The sequence below is a fragment of the Coturnix japonica genome, chromosome Z, assembly GCF_054131305.1.
Source record: "Coturnix japonica strain WE chromosome Z, WE-NBRP24, whole genome shotgun sequence".
Lineage (NCBI taxonomy): Eukaryota > Metazoa > Chordata > Aves > Galliformes > Phasianidae > Coturnix > Coturnix japonica.
The window spans coordinates 9,064,631-9,092,106 of record NC_140702.1 but is presented as its reverse complement, the minus strand read 5'-3'; the positions used below and the strand labels follow the sequence as shown (position 1 = coordinate 9,092,106).

General features: G+C 47.1%; 2 protein-coding genes across 10 annotated transcripts in view; both read right to left on the bottom strand.

Moving 5' to 3' along the window:
• Window positions 1-8,546, bottom strand: part of CORO2A (coronin 2A) — a 46,185-nt gene extending 37,639 nt beyond the window's left edge. Inside the window, exon 1 of one of the 2 annotated variants that reach the window (XR_014939086.1) lies at window positions 8,406-8,546. Coding sequence is in view for 1 of the 2 variants with exons in the window: in XM_015849995.3 (XP_015705481.1) it covers window positions 8,406-8,450 (45 nt within the window). In the remaining variant the exon portion in view is untranslated. The remainder of the gene's footprint in view (window positions 1-8,405) is intronic. The other variant, XM_015849995.3, reaches the window with a different exon arrangement.
• A 1,896-nt stretch (window positions 8,547-10,442) lies between these two features.
• TBC1D2 (TBC1 domain family member 2) lies at window positions 10,443-27,434 on the bottom strand. Of its 8 annotated transcripts, none has more exons than XR_014939076.1 (15): window positions 26,961-27,374; window positions 26,556-26,709; window positions 25,329-25,837; window positions 24,569-24,701; window positions 23,842-23,983; window positions 21,755-21,876; window positions 20,959-21,134; window positions 19,738-20,124; window positions 19,086-19,196; window positions 17,335-17,516; window positions 15,291-15,761; window positions 13,916-14,036; window positions 12,502-12,692; window positions 11,740-11,861; window positions 10,443-11,010 (listed from the first exon to the last, which is right to left on the bottom strand). XR_014939076.1 is itself a non-coding variant. In XM_015849951.3 (15 exons), exons 3-15 carry the CDS (start codon window positions 25,737-25,739, stop codon window positions 10,809-10,811), a joined length of 2,766 nt encoding a protein of 921 aa, XP_015705437.1. In that variant the 5' UTR covers window positions 25,740-25,837; window positions 26,556-26,709; window positions 26,961-27,417; the 3' UTR covers window positions 10,443-10,808. The 8 variants fall into 8 exon arrangements, 4 of the variants coding, with proteins under 4 accessions (XP_015705437.1, XP_015705436.1, XP_085384060.1 ...); XM_015849951.3 differs by having other exon boundaries at window positions 12,502-12,687; window positions 26,961-27,417; XR_014939078.1 differs by lacking the exon at window positions 26,556-26,709 and having other exon boundaries at window positions 15,279-15,761; window positions 26,961-27,380.
• Window positions 27,435-27,476: the final 42 nt, after the last annotated feature.

Sequence of the window (27,476 nt, the reverse complement as noted above, 5' to 3'; positions counted from 1 at the left end):
AAAGCAAAAATGAAGCAACAGCAATAAAGGATGCAGAGTCACAGGAAAAATACAGTCCAGGTGGCAGTTCTGAGCATCACAAGCCCTGCCCTCAGCAAGACTCACTATGCAGGAAGTCATCCAGCTGAGTCTAGCAGACCAACATGGAGATGTTGCTCATGGTTGGAGATTTCAGAGCCTCTTTGGGAAGCTTGTCTCCCTCCTGGGCTGGCAGCAGTACCTGGGTGAACAGTTGAACTTATTGCCTACCAGAGTCCCCTGGCCTTCACTGAAGAGCTATTCTCTTGCCAGTTGGCCCCAGCCTTTATCGGCATTGCTGCAAATCAGGTGCAGAAGTTGACATTTACCTTCACTGAAGGTTACAAAGAGCTGTGTTTCTCTTAAGGCCACAGAGAAGTGTAAAGCAGGCTGCACAGCCTGGGAAGGGTTGCTTAGGAAGGCCAGAGGCTGGGAATTTCCCACAGAGGATCTATTGCCAAATCTTGGACTTCCCTGCAAAGGCTACAGATAAGCCCTGCTTTTCCCTTCAGCAGCAAAAACGATTCACCCTGGAGCAAAGGGCTCTGAGGTATCTGTGGCATCATGACAGGCGCTCTGCTGCCAAGGGAGCCTGGAGCTCCTAACATGACACACTCAGCAACACCACCACTTTCTGATGGTTTGGCCTCCCTCATCCCCACACTGCCCATGTCTGCTGCCCTCCTGCCTCCACTGTGAAAGCCCTGACAGAAAGATGAGGTGTAGAGGGCACAAACTGCACAAGTCAGCATGTTCTTTGAGAACTAAAATGATCACAAAACTCAACTCATTTTCATCATACTTATCAGAGCACCCAGGAAGGGCGGGAGCCAGCCCTCGCTCTCAGAAAAAGCCAATGCTTCCATGGGTTCAGCTCCAGCTCTCGAAGGTAGCCTGTGCGCTCCAACAGAAAGATAACACTGACTTGCTTGCATTCCCCAGAGACAATACCCTCTTTCACTTTGCTGGTTACCTGGGCAGCAAAGAAAATATTATTGCTTATCAGCTTCCTTGTGAGTACTAATGTGCTTCTGAATTCAATGAGAGGGCAAATTCCAACTCACTGAGCTTGGCAAGAATCTGCTGCGTTACAAAAGAAAAGCAAATACAACAATCCTGTTTTGAAGAGCAGTAAAAACTCAAAGCCCCTTCACCCCCACAAAAACTCAGCATAAAAAGGAAGTGGTAAAACACGTGAACTTTAAGAGACATTGCCACATTTACTGTCAGAAGACAGCCTTGAAAAACTCATCATCTAACCTGCATGCTCAGCAGCCTCTCCCAAGACCAGAACTCTCACTCTCATGTTTTGCAGGAAGAAGTTTCCTGCTGCCCAAGGCCAAGCCAACCTCTGAGTTTCGGGAGCCAAAGTTCAGGTCCCCATTGAAAATATGCAGTCAGGTCCAGCAGCCTGCCATCTTGTATGGCAAAGTAAGGAGGTTTGATCCCACTGCTCTTCACCATAAGGTCTAAGTATGCTTGAAGCCTTCTGTGACACATGGGTACCTCAGGTGCATCAGCTGGGATAGAGTTAAATTTCTGCCCTGTATCTAGTATGGTGCTGTGTTTTGGATTTAAGAGGAAAACAATGGGCCATCACTGGTTTAGGAGATTTGGTCACCTCCAGGGAAATCCAAGGCCTTAGTTTTCTAAAGGAGTCCACATGGAGCCCACTGTGCTGGTTAGGGACCTTCCCACATCTCTTCTGCCTGGTCCAAGAGCTGTGGTTGCCCTCAGGACCTGAATATGTTTGCAAGCCTGAAGTGGCCAGTGGGATGGTGAGGCAGTGGAAGGACACCAAGCACAGATACTTCTCTTGAGTTCTGTGGCAGCTGGATCTCACACTTCATGTGGATGTCTGAAGAGACAGCCCTTAAATGTCATATGAACTAATGGAACCATAACCTAATCAGTCTAGATGCTGCAGTGTTTGCAGGATGTGATGAGATTCTGGTCAGCAAGACTAAGCATGGCCTTAAGGATTTCATCTGCAAAGCTACCTGGAGAAACTCAGCCAGGTAAAACAGAAACTGCTACAGAGCTGGAGCACTGACAAGGCTCAGTCCGTCTGGGCAGGAAAGCACAAGCACAGGTACAAGTGGACAATCTACAGGTGTCCAATGCAGCCTCACAGCAAACCTGTCTCTAGTTCTAAACTAGGGTGGGTGTGAAGCCTCTAAAACCCCCAAAGCCAGATCCCAGTGCTGCATCACCATCCTGGGAAAGAAGCCTTCTCCATTGCCTGATGTGATTCTCTCCAGCTGCAGCCAGCATCCTTTCCCCTTGTTATGTTGTTACTGCCAAGAAGAGTTTGGCTATATAACTGCTCCCTCCCAGGAGCTGTATGCTACTATTGGTGTGGTAGCAACAGATACACGTATCTACTTACTCCCATGGAATTTAGAAGAGCCTGCCATGGGTTTCCTAGTCATGCAGCCAGCAGCAATGGGGAACATCCCCCACCCCACTGGGAATGGTGGCAGTGGGACCTCACTCACTGAAAGACAGTCAGCAGCATCAGAGGTCTCCTCTGAAGCCTAGAGGTGCAAAGTCCTTCCCCCTCCCTTACAGCATCATCTACATAGAAAAACATGTAAGGGTCCCCAGAAATGTGGGGTGAGCTGTCCCACACATATGCACTGCCTGTGGAAATGCTTTCTAAATCCAGCTGAGGCTTTTCTCTTTGACTTGCTGATTAGATCAAAATTGACACCTCCCTGTTCTCTGGAAAATTCCTAACTCACTTTTGAGCTCTCTAATGGTAGGTCCCATTTATCTGAGGCATGACAAGCTAGCAGGAGTGTGTGGCAAAGGCAGCTGTTAGCAGAGGCAAAGGCCACTGCTCTCTACTACCACATCACAAGCCTGAAAATCAATTTGCCATCTAGAGAAAGGATAGCCAGTCCACTTTTTGCTCTTTTCAGTTCTTACTCTAGCTTTGATTTATGTTGGCTAAGTGGAAGAACTACTGATGCATTCTCTGCCAGAGAAGTGAGACTCTGTGCCTATTCATTCACTCACTGCACTTGGCAAATGAACAGTGCCAGAGAAACCAGTAGTGATTTTCTGAACCTAATCCATCAGAGGAGGCACAGGGCTGCTGTTTGGTTCAGGCTGTGAGCAAACGTTTGAAGCAAATCACTGCATTTACTGCATTCCAGCTTGCATTGCAAACCAACCTTGGAACGTGCAGACAAGATTCACTCCAGATGAAATTAGAGGTGCTCCACAAATCCACCTGCTAATGGGATTGGCTGGGTCAAATTAAAACAGTCAAAATGCTGGTGGATATGAAGTCTAGGAAGCACTTGTTTCAAACCACAGGTCTACTTCTCTTGCACTGTAGATGTGTCTGTACTTAACATGGAGGTGACCTGGGTGAGGTCAGTCATTGCACGCCTTTCCAGACATCCTTCTCTGTTCTTCAGCCTTGCCCATCTTCACATGGGACTATTTTCTCGACCTCCCCTCCTCCAAGTATTACTCATCTATTATTTATTGTTTGTGTCTCTGTCTCTGATCATTTTCTTCCATATCACCCCACAGTCACTGCTCTCCTCTGTAACAAGTCCCATTCTTCACATGTCCCATCTATCAGCAATGAAGATCAGCCTCTCTTCCCATACACTGGTTAATTTCCTACATGCTTCATTCCTGCTTGCTCCCCTCTCCCAGAGGGATGGGGGAGAGAACTGGGGGAAAAAATTGGTAGCATTCATAGAACTTCCTTTAAAAGTTAAGTCAGAAAAGAGAGAAATAAGAGTAACCATGTATATGTATTTATAAAGCAAGTGATGTACAAGTAATTGCTCCTCACCTGCTGACTCTTGCCCAGCCAGTCCCCAAGCAGTGGCTGCCCACCCAACCAATGATATCATATGGCATGGAATATCCCTTTGGCCAGTTTACATCAGCTATCTGGTTCTGTGTCCTCCCAGCTCCAGGCATAGGAAGGAGAGCAGATGATGGCATAGGCAGACACCGAAGTAAAGAAAGTTATAGGATATTAGAAAGAGCTGAAAACAAAGATGCAAAGACTCTTTCTGTGGGAGCTTAAGACAACATACCAAAAGACACCATGCAAACGTTTGTCTGTATTGCCGATGGCCCCTAACCCAAACATCTGCTTAAAGTCCCTCTGTCAGGTCTCCCCAAAACGCAGCCTGGATGCCAATAGAGATGAGAGCGTCACGCTTCCACTTGAGCATTTACTTACAAGAGCTCAGTGAAGTGCTGCATGTGCCTGCTTCAAGAATTTGCAATGCTTGACAGCCTGCATCACACCCATAGCTATTGCACAGGGCCTAGTGAACAGTGGAGGGCACAAGTCTCAAACAGACACCATGGGTTGTGAGGTCAGGACCGTCAGGACTTTCCAGTCCCTAGCTCAGCCTTTTGACACGTGCCATGATTTATAAGACTGTGGGGCTCTAAAGCTCTATCGATTTCTATGGAAGACGTCAAATGATCATTAGCAAGATCAATCTTTTCAATGAAGACTTCAGGCATCAGTTACTAACATGAAGACCTCTGAAAAACCAAAGGGAAACATGAGCCACCACTTTGGCCGCAGGTGGGAGGTGTCAGATGAGAGGCTCTGATCCTCCCTGACTCTAAGGAAAAAAGCCTCTGTGCACAGGAGGAGCTGGAACTAATGAGAACATGAACTTGAAGCAGTGCTATCCTGATTTTTTGTTCCACTGTATGCGTATTTTGGTATCCAAATTAAATTAGAGAAAATGGCAGAGAAAAAATAATGTAAACTAATTACATTTAAGTAGATGTTACCAAGACAATCTTTGACTTCTTCTATTTGTCTGCTGCAATTAAAGAGCTGTCTGGCTTTTCTGTGCCTATTATCCCACTGTTTCTTTGCCAGCAAAGGTTGTTTTTGTAGGCCAGATAGAATGGAAGAAACCAGAGGATCAAAAAGGAAGGTTGGTCCTTCCTGGCATCTTTCAAGTAATCAGACAGCCTTCTCAACAGAGTCAAGGTGAGGTTCCTTAGGAAGGAGTGCTGCAGCTTTACCAGCAACTGAGGCACAATGGCAGCTATGCTTTTCTAAAAGCCTGTGTAACCATGACCCAGCAGCCCTGACAAACCTGCCTTCCCTCCCCACTGCTCACCCTGTTCATGCACAGCTCTAGGGGCTGTGGGAGGAAGAACGAGATGGAGCTCCTCAACCTCTCCCACTTTTCTGGAAGTTATCTAATCAGGTTCCGTGGACTTTGCCTCAAATTCAGTCATAAAAATACCATAGGCACTGTGAGTTGCTGCTGCCTTGTCTTCCTTATTGTCCTTCTTGGTAACTTTGTCCTTCAGTGACTGAGAGGTGGTGCAGACAGGTGCAGAAGACCATCCCTCTGCAGGGTGAGCATCCCTGCATACCAGAACAAAGCCCAAGCACAACCCCTGCACATCCCAGAAGGGTACCCCATCCCTGGAGGCATTCAAGGCCAGGCTGGATGTGGCTCTGGGCAGCCTGGTCTGGTGGTTGGTGACCCTGCACATAGCAGGGGATTGAAACCAGATGATCATTGTGCTCCTTTTCAACCCAGGCCATTCTATGATTCTGTGATGCTATGAAGGGTGACCTAAAGAGAGAGGGACTGAGAAGCCAGACTTCAGACTGTGCACCACAGGGTGCAGTGCTGGGTGAAACAAAGCAGGTAGACAGTCAAGAGGGAAAGAGGGAACGGTCTCAGGGCTGAGTTCTGTTAGTGGTCCTTCCATGGGCTGTGGCATGCCCCTGAGTCTGAGAAAGAGCTTTGCTTGGCTGAGGGCTGAGAAGTCCTATTTGTGAACGTCAGAGTGCCTTGGGAAGAGCAAACGTCAGCATTACCCTAGCACAGCCCTGCAGGGCGTCTTTTCAATATGGAGAATTGCTGGCAAGCCTGTCATACCGCAAAGGGGAAATCCCTGGAAATACCAGGCCAGGTTGACTCCACTTACCAGCCAGCATCACCCTGTGTGTGTCAAACCCCTCTCGGCCCACAGAGGGGGTTTACCCCAAGGTCTTTCCTGTTCCTGCTGCGAGAAGGCAGAAGGCGCGCCAGTATAATTGTCGCACGCCGCTGGCGGTTTGTTCCAGCCAGCTCTGCACAATCCAAGCAGCTCAGCTTGCACCTGTGGGAAGCCAGGGGCACCTGGCTGTGCCCTGCAGCAGGAGAGCAGGCTGCTGGCGGCCCTGCCTCCACCTGGAGGAGGCCAGTCTCATCCAACCAATGCAGCCCCACACAGCAAGGCATCAGCCCCACAGCCTCCGCAACACTGGCTACAGCATCCTTGCCAAAAATTACCACTGCTGTTTATAAGTGGAAGAAAGGAAGATAACGGGGGGGAAGCAGGAGGAGCAGTTGTTCCTTCATTTTTCCATTGAAGCTAACACACCAAATATATATAAATAACAAGTACAGAGGTCCTGTTGCACCAACCAAGAGCAGCTGCAGAGAACTGCTCTGGGCTGGTCTTCCTGCACCCTATTCCTTCACAGAAGTCCTCTCATGCCTTACCACCCTCTGACAGGTTCTCTGTGAGATCCTCACTCTAGAAACTGGGGCCCACTGAGCTGGGATGAAGGCTTCCGCTGAAGCCACTGTTGGCCAAGCAATACAAAGATGTCAGGACCACATCTAGAGGAGCCCACATGGTCATGCAGAACACAAAACTTCCCTTAGCTCATCTGTGAGGCATCCATGTCCTGCTCCAGGACATCATCTTCCTTTATGGGCACTTACAGATACCTCCAGTGCCCTTCCTATATCTCTGCAACACCAAAACACCTGGATATCCACAGCTGGAAGGACAGGGAACCTCATGCAGAACAGGGGCATTGGCAGCCCCACTAGGAGGAGAAAATGGTCCCCATGCAGGTCCTACAAGACAGCTCCAGGGACCAGCAGCAGGCTCAGTGCCAAGAGAGCTGCCACAAATCCAGCACAGAGCCAGACATCCCCAAATCCTCTCATTATCCAGCTGCTAATAACATTACCAGATGCAGAAAAGTTCAAGATGTTATCCATTCACTGAAATGTTTCCCAGGTTACAAACCAGTGTGTTCAAGGAAGAAAATATCACAGACACAGAGTCAGAGAGCCATCACAGGTCCAGATAACAGCCAGCAGGGAGACCACTGCCATGGACACCAACCAGAAGCAGGAGGGCACCACTCCCTGCACTGTGGATGCTCAGAGAGGCACCACACATCACTCGCCTCCCCAGTGCAGTGGGCCCAAGAGAAATGCTTTATCTGTGGTAAGATAAGAGCATTGCTGTGACAGCAGACAGGCAGCTCGAAGATGTGGTCAAGAGGGAGCCCTGTGGAAACAGGATGGGCTCGCTCTGGCCAAAACTCCTGTCCTAAGGGAGGACACAGTGACTGTCACACAACGTGGGTCTGACTGCGGACGTGTGGACCCCGCAGGCATAGGATGGCTGCGAGAAGCTCAGGTGGGACCTGGGGACTTAGGGAGGAGAGCTGTCATAGACTAAGAACCCTGTGGGCTGCATCAACACTGGAACCCCAACTGATAGTCACCTTCTCCGTTCCTGTCTATCTCTCTCTCTCTTTACTTTTCCCACTAGAAGTTGTTAAGTAATACAGGGTTTATTGCAGTTTCTTTAAAAGTCACACAGTTCAGCTGCACATCTTAGATACGAGAGTGACAACACTTCAAAGACCATTTTAGTACAGGCATTCTCTTTAAGACTGATTATTATGTTTGGACCTTGAGTGGACCTTAATCTAACAGAGCCGACTGGTGAATCCAGCCTCCCTCCCTTCCAGCACGGGTGGGACACGGGGCACCCACCCGCGGGACCCGTGTGTGCGGCGCAGCCTGCACTGACATCCCACACCCCGCACTCCTGAGACTCCAGAACAAAGGCTCCTCGTTCAACCTGCCGCTCGCACATACATGGGGCTGCTCTCGGGATCGCAGGCGAAGTTTACGGATGCCCAACCGCTGCATGGCCAGGCAGGGCGGCCAGCACGGCGAGCAGGTGTCGGGCGGGCGGGGTTACATCGCCGCGACCCGAGGGAGCCCCGATGCAGCGGCGGGCTCCTCGCAGGGCCGCCTCGGCAACGCGGTGATGCCGGGAGGCGGACACCGCTCCACGGGGATGCAGCCCCGGCCGAGGGACAGCCGCTCCCCGCCGCGTCCCCGCGCTGTCCCCGCGTCCGCGGATGGCGGCGGCCGCTCCGCACAAAGCGGGGTGGGGCTGCAGGAGCCCCGCAGCGCCGCACCGGCACCGCCCCCGGCTTCCCCGCACGGCAGCGGCTGCACGAGCCGTCCCTTCGCCACCGGCCGTCCCGCTCCCGGCAGCGGCAGGTGCCCGACCTTCCCCTCCCCACGCGCGTCTCTGCCCCGCGCCGCCCCGCTCCTTACCTCGCTGCTGGCCGCGGGGTCCGGCGGCCCGCAGGGCGTGCACATGGGAGCAGCGCCGCGCCAGCCCAGCCCGCTCCCCGCCCCGGCCCGCCCCCATGCCGCGCCCCGCAGCCGGGAGGTGTCCGCGGGTTCCCGGTGCGGATGGTGTTACGGTGCTCCGGCACCTCGCCCGCCCCCCGGCAGCCTTGTGCGGTCCCCCGACGTCGCCAAGGAGCTGCGGTGCGGTTTGGGGCGCGTTTAGCAGGGAAACACCTTGCTGTCATCTGCCCGCAGTCACAGCGCTGCCGCGGCTCGGCGGCCCCAGCAGCGCGTGTTTGCTGGCATGTATGGACTCGGAGCCTCATGCCTTCATCCGCAGAGCCGCAGCCCGGCCCTGGGGCCATGCCTGGGTAGCTGGCAATGCCCAAGACCAGTGACAGAGTAAAAGACACGTCCCTGGCCGGTTACCCGGCTGACATCGCTCCGTCCCGTACCCACGTCCCGCACACATCAGTCGGTCGCGGCGGCAGCTCTGGGCTGTAGGACTGTGCTCTCATGGGGCAGGATGCTGCAGTTCGGGTGTCCTCGCACTGGTTGCGGTGCACACGTGGTGGCAGGTGGTGTAGAGGCATAACATGGAGTTCAGGGGCTGATTTAAACACTGCCCTTGTCAAAATTAGTGGGTTTTTTTCAGTTTCTACATGCAAGAGGATTTTATTGTGTTGAAAAACATTAAACTATCAGAGGATAAAGCAAAATATGACTGTTGATTTGAACTTGCTTTTGGAGTTTCTTTTCCCAACAAAAAGAAAGAGGAAAAAAAGAAAAAGCCATAAACAGCACAAGCACTGCAGGCAGGTCCTGTGACAGGGCCTTGTCACTCCACTCTCATGGCGAGGCCTTCACTCCCTGCTCTGTCATTCCACCTGGAAGAGAAGTCCGGGACTGGGATAAAAATTAACCCAAGTCAAAAATAAAAGAGTCCTGGGCCTGGCTCTGTCAGGGCAGCACGCCAGGGTACAGGAGTGGATCGAGTTGCTCTGCTATGCACCGGCACTTTTACAAGTAAGGGATTTGCTAAGGGGTATGAAGGCAGTGGTGGTTCAGACCTGGGCTGAAGCCTCCCATAGCCACCTGTTGTCAGCCCAGGAGCCAGCAAAGAGTTCTGTGTAGTTCACAAGTGCCCGTGCAGGCAGGTGGAACTACTGGACTCCAGGTGCTCCATCTCAAACTCTTGTTTTCCAGCCATAACAGGTGGCTTTGGCAGCACAAAGTATCCTCGTGGATTTCATGCAGAGATAACCTCTGTAAAAGCTGGTGTTTGGTTGTTTGTTTTTGTTTTGAGATACTGTGGTAAGACATGAGTAACACTTTATTCTCACCCTACACTGTCAGCGTGCACAGCTGTTACTGACACACAGCGGACCTATCTGCTGCAGGGCTCCCACTCTTTCCAAAACCCCAGCTCCACTTTGAATGTAAATTCATCCTGTGTGTCGGCCTCCAGAGGGCTCTGCCAGCTCAGACTTCTGCCGTTCTTTGAAACTGGCTGATAGGAGTCCTTGTATCTCATGCTGTATATTCCAGCTCATCCTGGTCAGCTGTGGGTCAGAAGACTCAGCTGTCCCCAGCAGTCCAAATTGCCATGCCGTGCCCATAGCCAGCTGGCTTCACACCAAGGTGAGACCTCCTCTCTGGTGCAAACTCAGTGCTGTCACCAATGACTGCTCAAAGCTAAACAAAGAGCAAGGGTCGTTCCCAGCATTTTCCAGCCAGGCAAGAGACACATCTTGTGCCCCTACGGATTCCCACAGGAACCAAAATAAACCTGAGAGACAACTCCACCTTCCCACATTTCATTTGACTCGTCCCAGTCTGAGCCCCACAGCAAGATGTCCTCCAGCTTCCAGGCCTTCTTCAGGCCTAACCTGGTGAGAGCAGCATGACTCAGCAGCTGCAGGCTTATGTGCATGCTTTCCTGGCAAGTGAGCCATTGAAGGCACCATGTATTCAAAAAGCAGGTTCCCCTCCCAACCAGTTAAGAAGCTTAGACACCAATGAGGAAGTGCTCTTGGCTTATTTATTCATTTGCGACTTTACATGCACAGAAAAATCTCTTTCGAGCCTCTTCAAGAAAAGCCCTGCCTGGTTGGATCGTTTGCATCAATGGTACCACAACCATTATTTCCTACAGATCTTTAGCTGCATCCCTCAGTTGCACAGCATGGGGTGTACAGGAAGGGTAAAATTCCTTTGACACCTTTCAGTCACAAAGCCTGGTTAGGTCCCCACACGGTCCTACATCTACAGCCTTTCTTCCAGAGGCAGACAGGCCTCACAAACACCTCTATCTTTGTCATATACAGATAGTTGTTACTGGAGACCTTCCACAAGGTGAAAAAGGAGTGATGAGCTCCATTTTTGCTATATCTCTTCTTCCTCCTCACTTACAGCTTCCTCCAAGCCCCGAGATCCCTGCTCTGCTCTCCCTTTTACGTAGGCTGCTTTGATCTGTTCCAGCTCGCACAGCTCTGTCTCCAGCTCTCCCCTGTGAATTCTCCTCCGGTTCCTCAGCAGTTTCATGGGGAAGGGGTTCAAATCATTGAAGGCAATGTTCAGCAGCTTCCTACAATGGAAAAGAGGCCTGGTGAACCCATTTACTGGCTGAAATGGTAGCAAATACTTAAGTGTTTAAGAAGAGTGGGATTTCTCAGACCAACCCAAGTGCAGCTTGTTATTCGCTCCCTCAGGATGCTGCAGAAAGTATTTCAGCTCTGTGCTCAACAGTCAGCAAGCAGCAGAGTCATAAAGGAATCACAGGCAATTGCTTCTTACACAAACAACCACCCAAGGTAACCTTTTAAAGCACACTTTTAAGGTACACTTTTAAGGTATGAAGCACACAGTGAGGAAATGGGCTCAGAACTAACTCTGATGACTCATCTTCCTTGGAGAGGAACAGCCCCTATGCTCCACTCTTCTGATTATACAATTGTCATTCTTAAGCAGTTTGTGCCATTAAAGGCCATGAGCAGAGCTGTGTTCTCAAATAACCTGATCATTTCAGCTGTGAGAAACCCAGCAGGTAGGACTGCCAAGTTTCAGCTGCTGAAAAAGAGGAATAACCCAGACTTTCTGGACAGGCCTGTTGTATCATGACTTTGTCCAAGCCAAACAGGCCTTAAGTAATAGCATGCAGGAGAAATCAAAAAAGAGGCACATAGGTCTATGTCCTGTTAACATGCTAGTGTATGCATCTGTTAACAAGCTAGTCACATCTCTTTTTAGGTTGATGTAACAGCTGAACAAGTACAGGCCTCAGATATGAGACTGACAGCAATTCAGTCTGTCCTACCTGCCATCCACGATCATCCTTGTGAAAAAACGCAGGTACTGGTAGATCTCCACACTGTCATGAATTCTTAGGATTTCCTCCTCATTGTATTTAAAAATTGCAAGTGCATAGCGGAAAATCACCTGGAAAGTTGAAAGGCGTTTCAGTTGGCAAAGTCTTGGCAACCAAGGGATTGGTCTCCCCTGGCTTAAAACATAGGATAAGGGATACACACTACAGTATATGTGGTCGCTGGGCTACTCCTGTGCTCAGTAGGCTGCTTTAGGGTGGGCCTGAAGAAGCACAGAGCTAAAACCAAAAGAACAACCCTCTGTAAGCTAACTTACAACTCTAAAGCTTAACAGAACCTCCAAAAGGACCCTGAAACTAGTCTCACAGGGTTTCCCAATTCTCCCTATACAGTGGGAGTGCAAAATTCACAATTATTTTTAGGAATATTAAATCTCTGCCCACCTTCTGTTCCCTGTATCTGTCCACTCTGAGCTGTGTCTGAGTTGTAGAGCAGAGGGGACCTCATCAGAACTGTTTTACATCAGAGCTACATGCTAAGAAATGCCAGGGGCACCACTCACAATAGATCTGCTTGAATGCATCAAATATACAGCAATATTAGACAAGGAGACAACAAGGCATTGCACTAAAGAGGCAGGACAGGACAAGAGGCTCATCCCCACACCTCTCTGACACATGTGAATGTTCATCAATCTACTGTAATGTCAGATGTGGTGCAGATGGAAAGAAGGCCTAGATTAAGGGTTTCACCTTAGTTCCTTCATACAAGAAAGCATCCCACACTCGCAGGAGGATGTCACTGACCAAGCTGTCCACAAAGGCCACCAGAAACCAGTTGAAGGTGATGAGTGAGACATCAATCTGATACTGCTCAAAATGAGTTGTGAGGCGAGGCAGCTTCTCTGCCAGGAAGTCTTTGAAGACTCTCTGATCTACCTAATCTTGACCAAAAAGAAAAAAATAAATTGATTAATTAGCAAGCACAAACCATCTTAGCAGTGAAGGAGAGGAACAGTGCAGCAGAACAGTGGCCTACATATGCCACTGGTGCTGCCTTCTAGCCTAAATACATCCCAGGTAGAGCATAGAATCTCATTGTCTCTCAGCCCTTCAGAATTACAGAGCAGTAAACTTCTGTGTGGTAACACGTGAAAGGTGTGGAGTTGAAACAGGGCTGAGATGTGCAGAAATGTGCTCTTCTCACACAGTGAGAAGAGTTCTCTATCTCAGAGTCATGAGGGAAAACACCGACGCATCTTTCCACATTAATCCTACTGTTATTTTCTCTGATGTCATGAGAAACCAGCTGAATGACAGGGACTAAAAGCATGCCTAGGTCTGAATGACTGCACATCGCCTAATAGACTGAATACGTTAGACCCCTGTCTGTCTTCACAAGAAAGAGCTAATCTTCTCACTTCACTTCTTTGTGGGATCACTGCTGTCTGCTTTGCTTGTAGCTGCATGAACCTAGACGCATAAATGCAGCTGGTGAGATCCTTTAATTAAGTTTATAAAGGCTTCATTTCAAGGAAGCTATGGTTTTATGAGAGGAAGTGTTCAGAGCAAGACCAGGGTTACTGTATCATATTACTATACCAGTTCTGTCAGCCTACTTACCTTTGGCCCTGTAGTACAAACCAGACAAAGTGATACGCTTTGGTCTTTCAAGTCTGCAAGAACTAAACCTTAACACTCTCAGCCAGCTTTCAGTTTATCAAGCCAACCTATAAAGCCCCTAGGCTTACTTTTGTCATTTGATCCTAAACTGAAACACAGTTGATATAAAAATTCCAGTACCTTCCTTCATCTGCACAGGGCATTCCAAAGATGGAAAGATGGAAAGCAGTTTCCACAAAGACACCTTCTTTATATTTGGTTCTACATGTCAGAGTTAGCCACTTCACTTTTACTGGATCTTCCTTGCAATAAATAACTGCACAGTTAATGGGCGCCTCTCCCCTGACTAGCCTGACAGCCAAGTGATTATTCAGGAGTGGTGCCCCATTTCTTAAACAACTTTGTAACTGTAATGGGAAGAACTACAAGGTGATGTCAACTGTCAAAAGTTAAACACATTGCAAGATGACTGCATGTTTTTAACCCTTTAGTTATAAATCACCACATCAGAGCAGTACAAGCAGAAATGGGGGTGCCAGCTCACCTGTGATGTTATCAGAGTGTCACTATAGTAGTCTGCTGGCATTAGATTCTCCACAATATGAACCAGACACCAGAAAGCATTTTCCTCATCTTCCAGGACCAGCAGGGCAACAGCTGCCAATCTGTGATGAACAAGACAACATGAGGCAATACCACACTGTATGAGAAGACACAGTCCAACACTGGAACAGGAGAATCCAGTATTCTTACTGGCCTGTCTCTAGCTCTGTGAGGGAGCACAGTTGGTCAGAGAATGATCTGTTCTGCAGGCTTCTGAAAGATAATTCTATAACATCTAATATCAAGGGATTTCTGGAATGGAAAACGTCATTCTGAAGAACACCGAAAGAGCAATAGGAATGCCTTACACAGATTTTCCTCCCATGAAAATGTACAGTCAGAAACTTCCTTCTTGCAGCTAGTGACTGGTGCCTCTTTTCATAGACTACACACTTCTAAGAAGTCTGTTGGTTTTTTTTTTTAATCTTTTCTGTAGCTAAAATTTGGGAAGTGAAAGAAGCTTTTAGATTCCTTGAGCCTCACAGACTGATAGAACTGGGCTGTTTGGCCTGGTGAAGAGGAAGCTCCAGAAGACCTGGTGATGGCCTTCTAGCATCTAAAGGGGGGCTATACAAACAAAGGAGAAAGACTCTTTAGCAGGATATGCTGTGATAGGATAAGGGAAAATGATTTCACACTAAAAGAGGAGATATTTAGATTGGCTATAAGGAAGGAGTTTTTTTTACAATAAAGGTGGTGAGGCACTGGCACAGGTTGCCCAAAGAGGTGGTGGATGCCTCATCCCTGGAGACATTCAGGGTCAGGCTCGATGGGGCTCTAAGTGACACGATCTATCTGTAGGTATCGCTGTTCATTACAGGGGAGTCGGACTAGATGACCTTTAAGGTTCCTTTTGCTTCTGTAATTCTTCAGATATAACAAGATCAATTTCGTTAGCTTCTCCTCATGCGTCATCTGCCACAACTGCTAGCACTTCCAAATATTTCCTCCAACTATTGCAAGACAAAAGCAATCACTAGGGTGCTCTTCTGAGCACAATATGACTCACAGATTCAGCCTCTATCTCTTGACGTTAATCTGAGACTGCATCACCCCACCTCCTATAGCTTTTCCTGTAGAAGTCACAAAATAGGAAGAAGACAAACAAGTGCATTCTGTCTGTTGACTGCTACAACACAGCAACAGCAGTGGGTGGAAAAAAGACACCATGTGCCAAATACAGCAGGAAAATACCTAGAGCTAGTAAAGATCTAGAGAAGGACAGGAGCCTGGGACTGTTTGAATCACAGCCTAGAGAAAGTATCTACACCATCTCAGTGCTATCCCATGAAGAAGCAGCATACCTGGTTCCTCACCTATTCAGTCCCTGGCAGTATCCAATGGCAGGATTGTGCCAGGAGAATGCCAGAAGTACCCTTCGGAGCTTGGGGATGAGCTGGGAAGTGGGGGACGAAAAATGTTTGTTGTTGGTCAGTGTCCGGGGCAGGTCAAGCTCAATCTGCCGACAGGCAGGGTGTTCAGTGCTCTTGCTCTGTCTTAACAGCTGCTGGTAGTGGTCAGGCAGATAGCTGCAGTGCTGGCTGACAATCCACTTCCAGACCCGCTGCCGATGCTCCACAGGAATGCCACTTCGAATAAGGCTTTTCAGCTCTGCAGAGGGACTCAGTTCTACAATGCTATTCCACCTGTCACGAAGGGGTTTCTCCACTGCTTCCTGGCTCCGCAGGTTGTTGGATTTCATCTCTAGGGCTTGAATTTTGGCCAGGAGTTTCCAGTCCTCAACTTCGTAGTCAGGTACAGTCATAAATCCATACTCATCGTACTCACTAGAAGGGTACAAGGCAGAGGTTAATTCAAAAGCCAGTTCTAGGCCACTGCCATGTTCCGCTCCTGTCACGCATGCCAGAGCACAGGTATTTCTCCTCTGCTTCTCTGGCAGCCATGCGCATGAGCCTGCCATATCTGCTGTCACAGAATCATGAAGACAAATGGTAGTCTGCACCAGTAGCATAGACAAACACATGAACTCAAGTGTAGCTCTGCTCTGAGCTGCAGTCTGACCCCAACAGACCCTTTTCTCTTGCTCCATCTGTTCCCCTACTCACAATGTAGCATTTTGCTCAATCTGTGCATCTTCTCCCTGCCATGCCTTAGGACACAGACAGTTCTGCAGTAACGAACTGCAAAAGCTTCAGAGCATCAGAACAAAAAACAGAGACTAACAGCACCTTCAGATGTCTCCGGTGCACAGCGCAGATCTCTTTCTAATCAGAAAACTCCAGGAGCCCTATTGGTAGTGCTTGTTGGAGGTTTGTGCACCCTCAGTCCACAAGCAAGGCTACTTCCAAGGTATCACAGAATCACGTGGGTTGGAAAGGATCGCTGGGGATCATGAAGTCCAACCCCCTGCTAAGAAGATACCTCACTGTAGGCTGCACAGGAAACAAGTCAGTCCATGTCCATGCTTGTTTTATCTTCCCTAACATATCTATTACTTTCAAATTAATACAGTGTTTATCTCAGCTAACATGGGGAGGTAAAGGCATTACAGTTAACCTTAATGCTTCCTGATCTCAATAGAGAGCAAGAGCCACACACCAAAATCCAGAACCAGGCAGGCATCGTCCAAGTGAACTGACAGAGTGACCAAGCACGGCCTTAGATTCTTAGGGCTACCTGTGAATCTGAATTTGATCAACCAGATGTAATAGAATTTGCTATGAAACTAGGGCAGTAACTTTGTAGAAAAGCATTAGTATAAATGCAAAGTCCTCAGTAGCACCAGTAGCAGAGCACTCTGGAGGACTGCAGTCTAGCCCCACCCCTTAATGCAAGACTGACCCAGAGCTAGAAACAGGGCAGCCATGGCTTTGCATGGATGGGTCTAGAAAACTCTAAGGGATAAATATTCTCTACTTTCCAGGGGACTTCTCAAGCATTTCTGTACTCTGCTCTGGTGAGGCTGCAGCTCAGGTTAGTTTAGTTAGACAAGAAAGGCATTGAGGCACTGGAGCATGTCAAAAGAAACAAAGCTGGTGATAGGTTTGGAACACAAGACTCGTGGGGAGCAGCTGAAGGAGCTGGGATTTTTTAGTCTGGAGTCTCAACAGAGATCTCATCATTCTCTACAACTATCTGAAAGGAAGCTGTTGTGAGGTGAGAGTCAGTCTCTTCTCCCAGGTAACTAGTGATAGGGTTTATGTAACTTTTATATCCCCTTCCTGCACTGATATGCTACTATCAGGTGTGCGTAGTTTCCATATTACCACGTTTTCTTTACTAATCCTTGTGGGTTATGGCTCCCATTAGCTGCCATAAGAACTGTCTCAGACTTCTCTTGCCCGTTCCACTGACAGACTTCCACAAGGGTGTGAATGTCCCCATGTGTTTCCCTATTACCTCACAGGGTTCAGGTTCAGATCTGCTCCTTCTTTCACATCCCACCGCAGTGCTTCCTGAATGAGGTTCCTCACCATCTCAGCATGTGAGCTGGGCAGGCCACAGACAGTCTCCTGCAGCTTCCGCAAGACCGTCAGGTATTTGCTCTCCATCTGGCAGTTTTGGGCTTGCAGGTAGGCACACTGATGTGAATACAAGAAAGAATTAGGTAGCTCACCGGCAGTTCTTCCTGTATCACCACTGCTCTTTGCTATCCTGGCCCACACATAAAACAAAGATTCCTGAATAGCAAGACCCCAGAAAACATACCCAACAGTTTTCTACAGCCATGCGAAGTGCAGCCATGAATGAACCACCACTGTCAATGAACAAACATAAGCTTCATAAGCAAGAAGTTGCTTTTTGAATGGCAGACTTAATACAGCATCACCTGCACTGGTCTATTCAGTGGCTGGCCATTTCCCGGGCAGCACAGATCAGAGCCACCACTCTGCATCTGAGTTCTTTTCAGGTTTTTTCCCTACTGCTTAGCCACATTCCCTACCACAGACCGAGTTGTACCCTGACAATATACAGTACTCAAGGGACTGAGATGGAACCTCAATAACTTGAGGATACACAGCAGCATCACAAAGTGAACATGCTCCTGAGCAACCACAGTACCATCATACTGCTACACAACATTTCTCAAGCATGGGAAGCTCAAATGAGTTCAGAGTGAAACCACCATGCTCCAGGGCATGCACACAGGAAAGAAGGGGGGAAAAAAAAGAGAGAGAGAGAGAGAGAAATGAGTATTGTTATCACCACTCCACAGTTCACAACTGAGGCTATAAAGGTGACAAGACTCACCTAATCAATGTGTCATAGGAAGCACAATGAAGAAACCTGCTCAGTAGGAAGCAGCAATTAAAAACAAAGAGGAATCACAGAAAGAATTAGGCTGCATAGAAAGTGGATAGAAAAGAGCATAGGACACTGTTACACTACCACTTTAATCAACATTTTGCGTTGTCAAGCATGTCGGTCTGATTACTTCCATTCTGAAAGTAACAGCAATTGCAAGATCAGAAAACAGCAATAAGCTGAGGTGTACTGGGTTTCAAAAGACTAGGGAGCAAACAGATGAAAGAATGACAACACCTCAGAAGTAGCTGCTTGCTTTGTTCCAGAATACAAGGCTATGGAGACATTCTTTAAAACTAAGCGAGGAAAACCCAGAGAACAAATGCCAGCCTGAAGCAGTGGTTTAAGACCAGAAAGACAAGTCTAAGCATAACTAGTTCATGCACACTTACAGCACGAGAAGTAAAAACAGAGCCTAAAAAAAAAAAAAGAAATGAACTCTCAACTAGCTGACAACACCAGGCCTTGTGCAGAAATCAAAACAAGAAGGAGCCAGGACTTAGTCAGCCTGCCAAATCTCAAGAAACACTTCTCATTCTCTTAGAATAGCTATTTCTTTAATTGTATCCAAAAGTACAGCTGAATCTACAGGAATCTGATTTAGTTTTCCGCATCCCTAAGCCTGAACTTTGTAAGCGTTTTACTTTGGAAAAAGAAAACAATCACATCTAATCTGGGAACAATACAAAGCAAGGAAGTGTAAAACTAAAAATAATAATTAAAGTAAAAAAAATAGGAAACAAACTTCTTCCTGGTGAGTTTTGGTATCAAAATCATCCCAGTGCCCACTTTGGAAAGAACTTATAAAAAGCTGCCCCCGAGGAAGAAGAACTATTTTGCCTCACCTTCATTAGAAGGGCTTTTTCATTCTCAGCAACTCTTGTCCAGAGTCGAGTAACCTGATGGATCTCTGAGTTGAGAAATTGGTTCTGGGTTTTGTATGCATCAATATCATCCTGCCACAAAACAAAACAGTCATGGAAGAAGAGTTTTTGAGTTTTTTCTTTATTTTATTTTTTTAAAGAAACAGATGCAGATTTCAGTCCCACAGCTGGCAGAAAAAACATTCCCCACAACAAAGCAGCTCATTTGGCAATTCTCCACCCCATGCTAACAGTTCATTATAATGGTATATGTGGTAACAGTACAACAGGCTGGATTTGAAAAAACTAAAATACGTTGGGAAACTGTTTGCAAGAGGGAAATACACACCAACAGAGCCAGTGAAGGTAGCAGGTTAAGCTGCAGTAAATGAAGCAGAATATCGAACACAGAGGCAGGTACTCAGTGTTGACAAGAACTAGATCAAAACTAGGCTGAAGCTGAACTTCATACTTCTGAGAACCCTCCTGGTACCAGGTTAGGCCTTCTCACCCTGTCTAATGCACGCAGAACTAGAAATATGGCCTGTACTTTCCACTAGGAACAACCTCCCACTGAACCAGAGGGTACAGGAACGGGAAAATAAACCCAACAGTCCATGTCATCTCCACATACCTTCAGGTGCTCGATCTCCTCCTGTTGTTTATACAGTGTCTCTGCAGTAATAGTGTTTGCTTCTTGCAGGGAATCAGAGTGTTCTCGAGCCCTCTGCTCTGTCAAGGCCATGATGACTTGCTGTTTGGCATGGTTCTTCTCCATCAGAAGCTGCACATGCTCTTTGAGTTCCTGGATATGGCTGTCTCTTAGAGCAACTATCTGCTCAAGTTCCTTCTTTTCCTGCTCAACAGCTTCCAGTCGACTGGTGAGATCTGAAATTTGTCTCACTTTGTGGCGCACTAACTCCAGCCTGTCCTTATCTTCTGCTGCAGTGAGATACATGCTAGATACTCTTTTCTCCTGCTGAGCTGCCTCGAGGGCTTTGTGAAGAAGCTTAACCAACTCCTGGAAAAAGAAAACAAACTGATTAGCTTACAGTGCTGTTCAGGACACAGAAATTAATGGATACTACAGACCTGCCTAGTAATATGTGAACAGCTAAAGATCCTCAGGATCTCAAAACTGACCCCTCTCTGGAGAAAAACTGAATGGAAATTGCTGTATCATTTCAGCTTTCCCACTGCAAAAGTCCTCCCTCACTCCAAGCCACATGAACGCACAAAAGCTTGTTCCAACACTGTGCTGCTGATTCATGCTCTGCTGTCTCAGACATTTAAGGAACCAAATCAAGGGTGTAACTCAATCACCCACCATGGGACCTGGCTCTCTTGTCTTCTTTGCTGGAAGAAATCATAGCATTATTGGGGAGCCTGGCATTGCTCCAGGCTTGTGGAGAACAGTGTCACTCAGGAGAGAAGCCTTGCAGTGACCCACGTGCTGGGCTTCTGCAGTCACATCATGTCTTAACGGTGGATTGTTGTTTAAAACAAGCATGATACAACTCAACCTGGCAGCTCCTGCCAGCATCATGATACCTATCCATGACTGTACTTCATACACCTGTTAAGCAATGTACACCAGCATGACAAGTGCAGAATACACCTGGATTTATTTTTTTTAACCTCTCTTTTCCAACCTGTCTGCTAGATGTGTTTCCTAGCAGTGGCTGATGGATATCCATGATTCCCTTATGCCGGGCACCATCAGATTATGTACACAAAGGCAACACTAGGAGCTTCAGCTGATTTCCTGCTTAGCCTGACATCAAGGTCAAGGGAGTCCCTGTCAACACTTGCAAGGTCCTGCTCTTAAGAGCAGCAGATTCTTCACCGCACTCACCTTCTGTGACTTGACCTCCTCTGTGAGTGTCAGCATCTGTTGCTGTAAGACATTCACTTTGTCCATTGAGTTCCTTTCCCGGGGCTGCTCTTCTGTCAAGCTACTGTTCATCCACTTGGCTTTCCTAAACAAGTTCAACTTAGACTCCATCCTTCCATCCTCTGGGGTCTCCTTCACTGGAAGGAAATAGAGTTAACTTACACAGAACTGAGTTTCTTGCTATAAACTCCTATGTGTTGCTACGAGGGAACTCACAATAGCTCCAACTAGAAAACTAACACACAGGGTAAGAAATATTCACTTGCTGGGATTCATGAATAGCAGGAATCAGAACTACAGGCGTCCCCAGAATAAATATGATTTATGGTACCTGTAAATCCTCGTCTAAACCCTCCTTTCACCCCACCTGTCTTGCCCACAGCAAATGGCAATTAGCATCCGTGGAGAACACAGGCTAAACTTAGCAGCTCCACCCTACATTTGGGAAGAAAGGGTTGAGGAGAATGAGGCTGTGCAGTAGTTTAACTTCCAGCTCAAAGAAATAGTGTGGGCTAGCAACATGGATTATCATTTTGCCTCTGGAAAAGATTTCACAGGTAAGAGACAAACAGATACAGCCTAAAGCAGAGCAAAATAAGTCTTGTTTATGGCAGCAATGCTCAGGAAGGAAGGAAGGAGTGAGACAACATGCTCAAGCTTTCATGTCCCAGAACTACTTGCCACTCTATCCTTCACTTTCCTGCTAAGTCTGACTGGTAAATTACATCATACCCATACACATCTCAGTAACAGGCACCTGTACACTGCACTTCCACTTCTCCCTCTTGTTCAGAGTGCTCCTGGAATTTATTGAAGTTAAAGACATTCCCATCATTCCCCCAGAGCTGCTTGGAGCCACAGATATTGTAGACAGTGTTTCTGAAACAACAAAAGACCAAAAGAGACTAGTGAACAGAAGAAGTCATGAACACTGCAGCCAGTATATATTCAGATTACCCAGTGATATACGTCTTCTCATTTATCATCCTTCCTCACATCTCATCCCTCCTCTCAGAACCTGCCTCCACCATTTGATTGAAAAAAACAAACCATTCATGGCACTGGTGGATACAAGGGGAGCAAAGCTGAAACTGGCACATATTAGAAAGATGCCTCAAAATTGGTCCCAGCATAGCCAAGTGAATCAGACAGAGATCTTTCCCACATCCTTCAGCCTTGTACATAAAGGCTGGACAGAATTCAACAGATCAACTACAATCGTTCCTTCCTTCCTTCTCTCCTTCTCCTCTTTCTCCCTTAGCTCAGTTCCTTGCAGAAGCCCTCAGAGAGAAACAAAAGCTCAGTTCTCTACAGGACAGCCAAAAGTGCCTCAACAATCACAGTTGAAGCTGTCACGGGTCCCGTGATCTGAATCACATTTAATAACCTTGCCACAACTAATTTGATAAGCTCTGATACAGCACATAGATTCTGGAATAAAATTGCAGTCCATCACAGACTGTTTGTTGCAGCTGCTGCTTTCAGATGCTGTCAGAAGAAGGTGACTCCACAGGATTATAAAGAACCAGCAACACGCCAGTGTTCTTTGTAAAACCTATAGAAGGGAGTGAGACAGCTGCCTATCTCTATACAAGTCTTATCCCTTCCCATCAGCTGAAAGAAAACAAGCCTGTTGTTCTAACACATACAAAAGATTTTATGTTAGCCATGTCTTTACTGTTAATGAAGCTGGGACTATTATTCTCCTTTTTGTCTTTTTACTGTGAGGCACTAGAGTAGAAGAGCAGAAGTTTCTGACCTAAGGAAATTTATTGGCAGAAGAGATCAGCAGACCTCCATCCCCTGTGGGCTGCTGTGGGCATTCACTTGATGCAATTTTCCTGCCTTTCTTTATCTCATGCTACGCTATTTTTCCCATAAAACCAGAACAACTCAGAAATCAGATGAACTCAGATGAAACCAGACACTACTCAACAGAGCCCACAGAAACGTTCACAGAACTGAGGTAACAACTGGATCTGAGGATGAAAAGAAGCAATTATTACTCAAGCTAACAAAAGTAAGGATGGGGAAGAGTTATGAATACAGTATTTTTAATCAAAGTGAAGAGGAAAGAATGCATATCCTGCAAAATAGTACAGCTGAGATGGCTACTGTTAGTACCATAGGAAGTCTTCCTTCCTATCAGCATCAGATTGTAACCAGAGCAGCAGTGATACAAAACTACAGCCAGCCTCCCCAGCAAAACCCTTTGGCAAGTGCCAGCCTACCTACTGCACCTGTGACCACCCGCATGCTGTTGGTTATATGTAAATAAGTGATGAAGATATGCTTAAGGACACACTGGTGCGGACTGCCTTTAAGCAACAGTAACTGCTGAAGGTTTGCAACCCAGATGGAGCCAAAACCTGCAATCACAAACATGAAGTCAGTGCAGGCCGGGGGACTATTCACATGCCTGAAACTCAGCCAAGGAACAGCAAACTGTGTAATATCAAGGCCTTGCAAAGTACCCAAGATCCTTTCAAACCACTGGAAAGGGCTTTTGGTGCTAACCTACAGAGTAAAGTTCAACCTGCCCAAAAAGTCCTTCCAAGAACAATGTTCAGATGCACCGCAGAAGGCAAGTAAACCACCAGCTTCACCTAGGAAAGCTTAACCAAGCTCCTAGTCTGCCTCTAGGGTCTTTTGCAAGACAGATAGATTTTGTGAAATGCATTAGAACAAGGGCATGTCAAAGAAAGTTTGTTTCTTCATAAAAACACTTCATGGTTTATCTACCTAGAAAAGAGTCCCAATTCAAACAATATAAAATAAGCAAGTAGCACACAGAAGGGGCAGGCAAGTATGTGAACTGCACTGCAACTTTCCTCATGCACTTACTGTATCTCTGTCCAAGGGTGCTTAAGGGAGATGTTCTGTAAAGCAGTAGCTGTTTGGGGTGCAGGCAAGGAGGCTGCCTGTAAACCCACCACTTCTGTTGGCGTTTTGACTGGAGGCAGAAAGCCCTCATCATCAGCAACATCTACATGGAAACAAACCAGAACATGAAAGCCAAGTATCCAAGGTAGTCTTTCATTAGACCTTGACTCCTTAACGTAACTTAAGAACCACTGCATTTTCTTACATGTAGGCATTCTGTGTACAACACATCAGTAACAAAAGCAGCAGAGCAGGTTTCCCTTACATAAGATCAAATTACAGAAGGTTCCAAGAAGTCCCTGAGCAGGTAATTTATTTCTACCAAGTGACTTCAAGCACTTGTACATGAGAAAGACCTTAAGAAATCAAAATTCAACCCTCTAAACAGATAAAGAGTATAGTTATTGCTGTTCCCTACCCCAGTCACAGTGTTTCTTAATGTGTAGGTAGGAGATTCACAACCATAAGATATTTGAACATTGCCTAACACATGCTGTGGTGGATCAGGAAACAGTATATTCATGTTCATCTCCAGTAAACTATGACCTCCAAACATCAGTCCAGGCACTGGTAGTTGGCACATGCATTTAAATAGCTGGGCAGTGTCTCCTCTCACTTATAGATGAGGAGCACCATTCACCACTTTGAGGCTGAAAGCAAATGAAGGGATGACATATATGCCACTTACTTGTTCTGCCAACTAGAGGTTCATTTACAAGCTGGGAGCTGCCCACAGGAAGTCTGCTCTGAGCACTGCAAAATTCCCAACGTCTCACTTGTAGCTGCTGCAGCCAGTACATCATTGCCTGTTTGCTGATTGCCTAAGATAAGAGAAAACAGGAAGCAGGCAATCTTAACAGCATAAGACATGATCTGTAGGGCTAACAGCCACTGCTCTGCCCATGTTAGCAAAAATAAAAGCCAGCTGAGTCATGCTGATGCTATATTCTCCAGTCCCAAGTCTTAATTTGGAAAGACAAAGCAAGTCTTCAGCACAGACTTCGCAACAGAACCTCAATAGATAGCTGATCAATTCTGTTTCTGGTTTACTGAGACTAAGCAGAAAGGATAAGATTACTTCAGGTGGGAGTCATGAACAGATTTCTCTCAGTAGACACATTCACAAAGATAAGAATCTACGCTTCCTGCTGCAGGAACCATTTCACAATGGAGCTAATTTCTACTCAATAAGTTATGCATGGGTGCAGGGCTTTTAAATTACTTCAGTTCAGCACCTGGTTTAGCTTTTACTCCTATCCTGTTAAAGAAAAGCCACCTCAGTAACGAAAACCCAGCCTTGCAAAAACAGAGCAAGGAACTTAGGTCTACAAGGTAACAGTCCAGGCTGAAAGGGTTAATACAAAACTGAGGCTGAGGTACATTAGCAGAGATGTATCTATCCTAATGGGGAATGTTTTGTAACAGCCCTCAAAGGTTCTGCCTCTTACCTTCAAAGTAAAAACTCTGTTTGGTGTTCTGATCTCAAAAACCCCCTCATCATTCTCTACTTTGCAGTCAAAGCTAGCACTGGAGAGATCAATAGAGCCCAAAGGGTTGATGTCCTGTGCAGTCCTGTAGTATAGTAAGTGACATTTATTCTCATCATAAATGAACCATCGAGACTTCCAGGTCTTGATTGGACCTCTGATGCCTAGCTTATTTAAATAGCCACAGAGTTTTTTTCTGTGTGTTTCACTGCTGGGTTTCAGCTGTATATTTTCTAGTTCTCCAGGAGAGGAAAGCACATCCTTCTCCATTGCTGAGGCTCCGTTGCTCCTATTGTCATCTGAGTTTGGCTCTGTTATCTTGTCTGGAACACCAGCACTGGGACAAGCACCACTTCCTGGTCCTTTCTTCATCTCTTTCAGGAAATATGCTCAGAATCAAATCAAAACAGGAAAATCTCCAGGTAAATGAGGTACAGCAGACAACAGCTATATGAACATTATTATGCAACCTGCAGAAGACAAAATTGAGGAATATGCTTAGATCTCATACATGACCAAATAAAAAATAAATAAATAAATAAAATAATTAAAAAAACAAACAAACAAAAAAAACCCTAAACCCACCACATTCCCTAGCTTTCATATTACCCAGCAGAGGTCCCCAGTGTCTAATTTTGGTCATCACTCTTTCCCTTCCTGGGCTCTAATCACCTCTACCTCTCAGTTTTCGGTCTGTAATTCTTATACAGTTTCTACTACCAGCAGAGAAGCCGCTACAATCTTTCAGGTGAAAAACAAGTACATCCTGCGGGTGTTTCAAGTCAATAGCAACAAAGGGGGCATTTGAAGTCACAGACAGTACTAAGCATTAGCTGCAGAAAAAGAAGTAACAAGCTCTGAAGGAGCACGTATTCAGGTCAATGGCTTTCAGGTAAGCTTACCACTGCATGTTTAGCTAGTATTTTAAACCATAGCACCTGGAAAAAGACCCATCCTTATACTTATGTCAGCTGAAAAACTGTTGTTAAAAAGCCTTCATATCATGTACTGCAGAATCAGAAGCAAATACGTTATTGCAGGGTTGAGTTAGTGGGAATCCCACTGCAACCACAAAACCACTGAACACTGAACCAGCAGTGTGATGACAACAGGCCAGTGGGGATAACAAAAAGGAGTACAGAAAGACACTGGCCAAGCTCTTGCTTTTAGGAACAACATCCTCCTTACTGATACAGGCTGACAGATGTTAGTGCTGTTTAAGCTCCATCGTTGTAATGCCGCTTCCTCCCATTCACTCATTCACTTTTCAGAAAGCTACCGATGATTCTCACTTTTCATTCTTTCTTATCTGCTTCTTTTATCCGCTCTCCTACTGCTGAAACTACAAATGCCAAGGAATAAGGACAAGTTACACAGGTGCCACCGCAAAAGCTTAATTTCCCTGCTAGTTTCAGCTGGTGCAAGGGAACCATTAGCAGGAAGAAGCAGCAGCCTCAAGCTCCCCTACCAGCACAAGGTTTTCTCCTGCTGTCCAAAGACTCCAACATGGTCACTGTGATACTCCATGGATCCAGCACACAGATTCAAGAACCTTGTTAGAAGGGCACTAGTCAGATCTAGAGAAAGCCTCACCTATTTGCAGGAACTGAAGAGATGATGCCCTTGGGACCCACTGTCTGCTGCTGTAGAGCTGCAGGCACCCCAAGCCAGGTAACCACGGCCTCCAGAACAGATCCGGCACTGAGGGAAGCCTCTGCTTCAAGCCTCCCTCTGCCCAGCCGCTGCCCGTTCAGCTGAAAGCGGCTGCGACACTGACTGACTCACTGACGAAAAGGGAAGATCAGGGTGGGCCCCGCACATGTGGGGCACAGCAGGCAGCTCCCCCCGCCCTCACACAGCCTCCACAGCCCAGCTGCATCCCCGGCCGGGGCACGGCAGCGCCTGGCACCGGGCTGCACCGCCTGGCGCGGGGCGGGGAAGGCGGGGAAGGGAAGGGGACACAGAGAGCCCGGCCGGGAGCGGGGACAGGATGGGGCAGAGCCTGTCGGTGTGGGACGGCACCGCCTGTGGGATGGGATGCGACGGGACCGCGGGGCGAACCCGCCTGAGGGACGAGGCGCTTGCGCGCTATGAGCGTCACCTACTGCG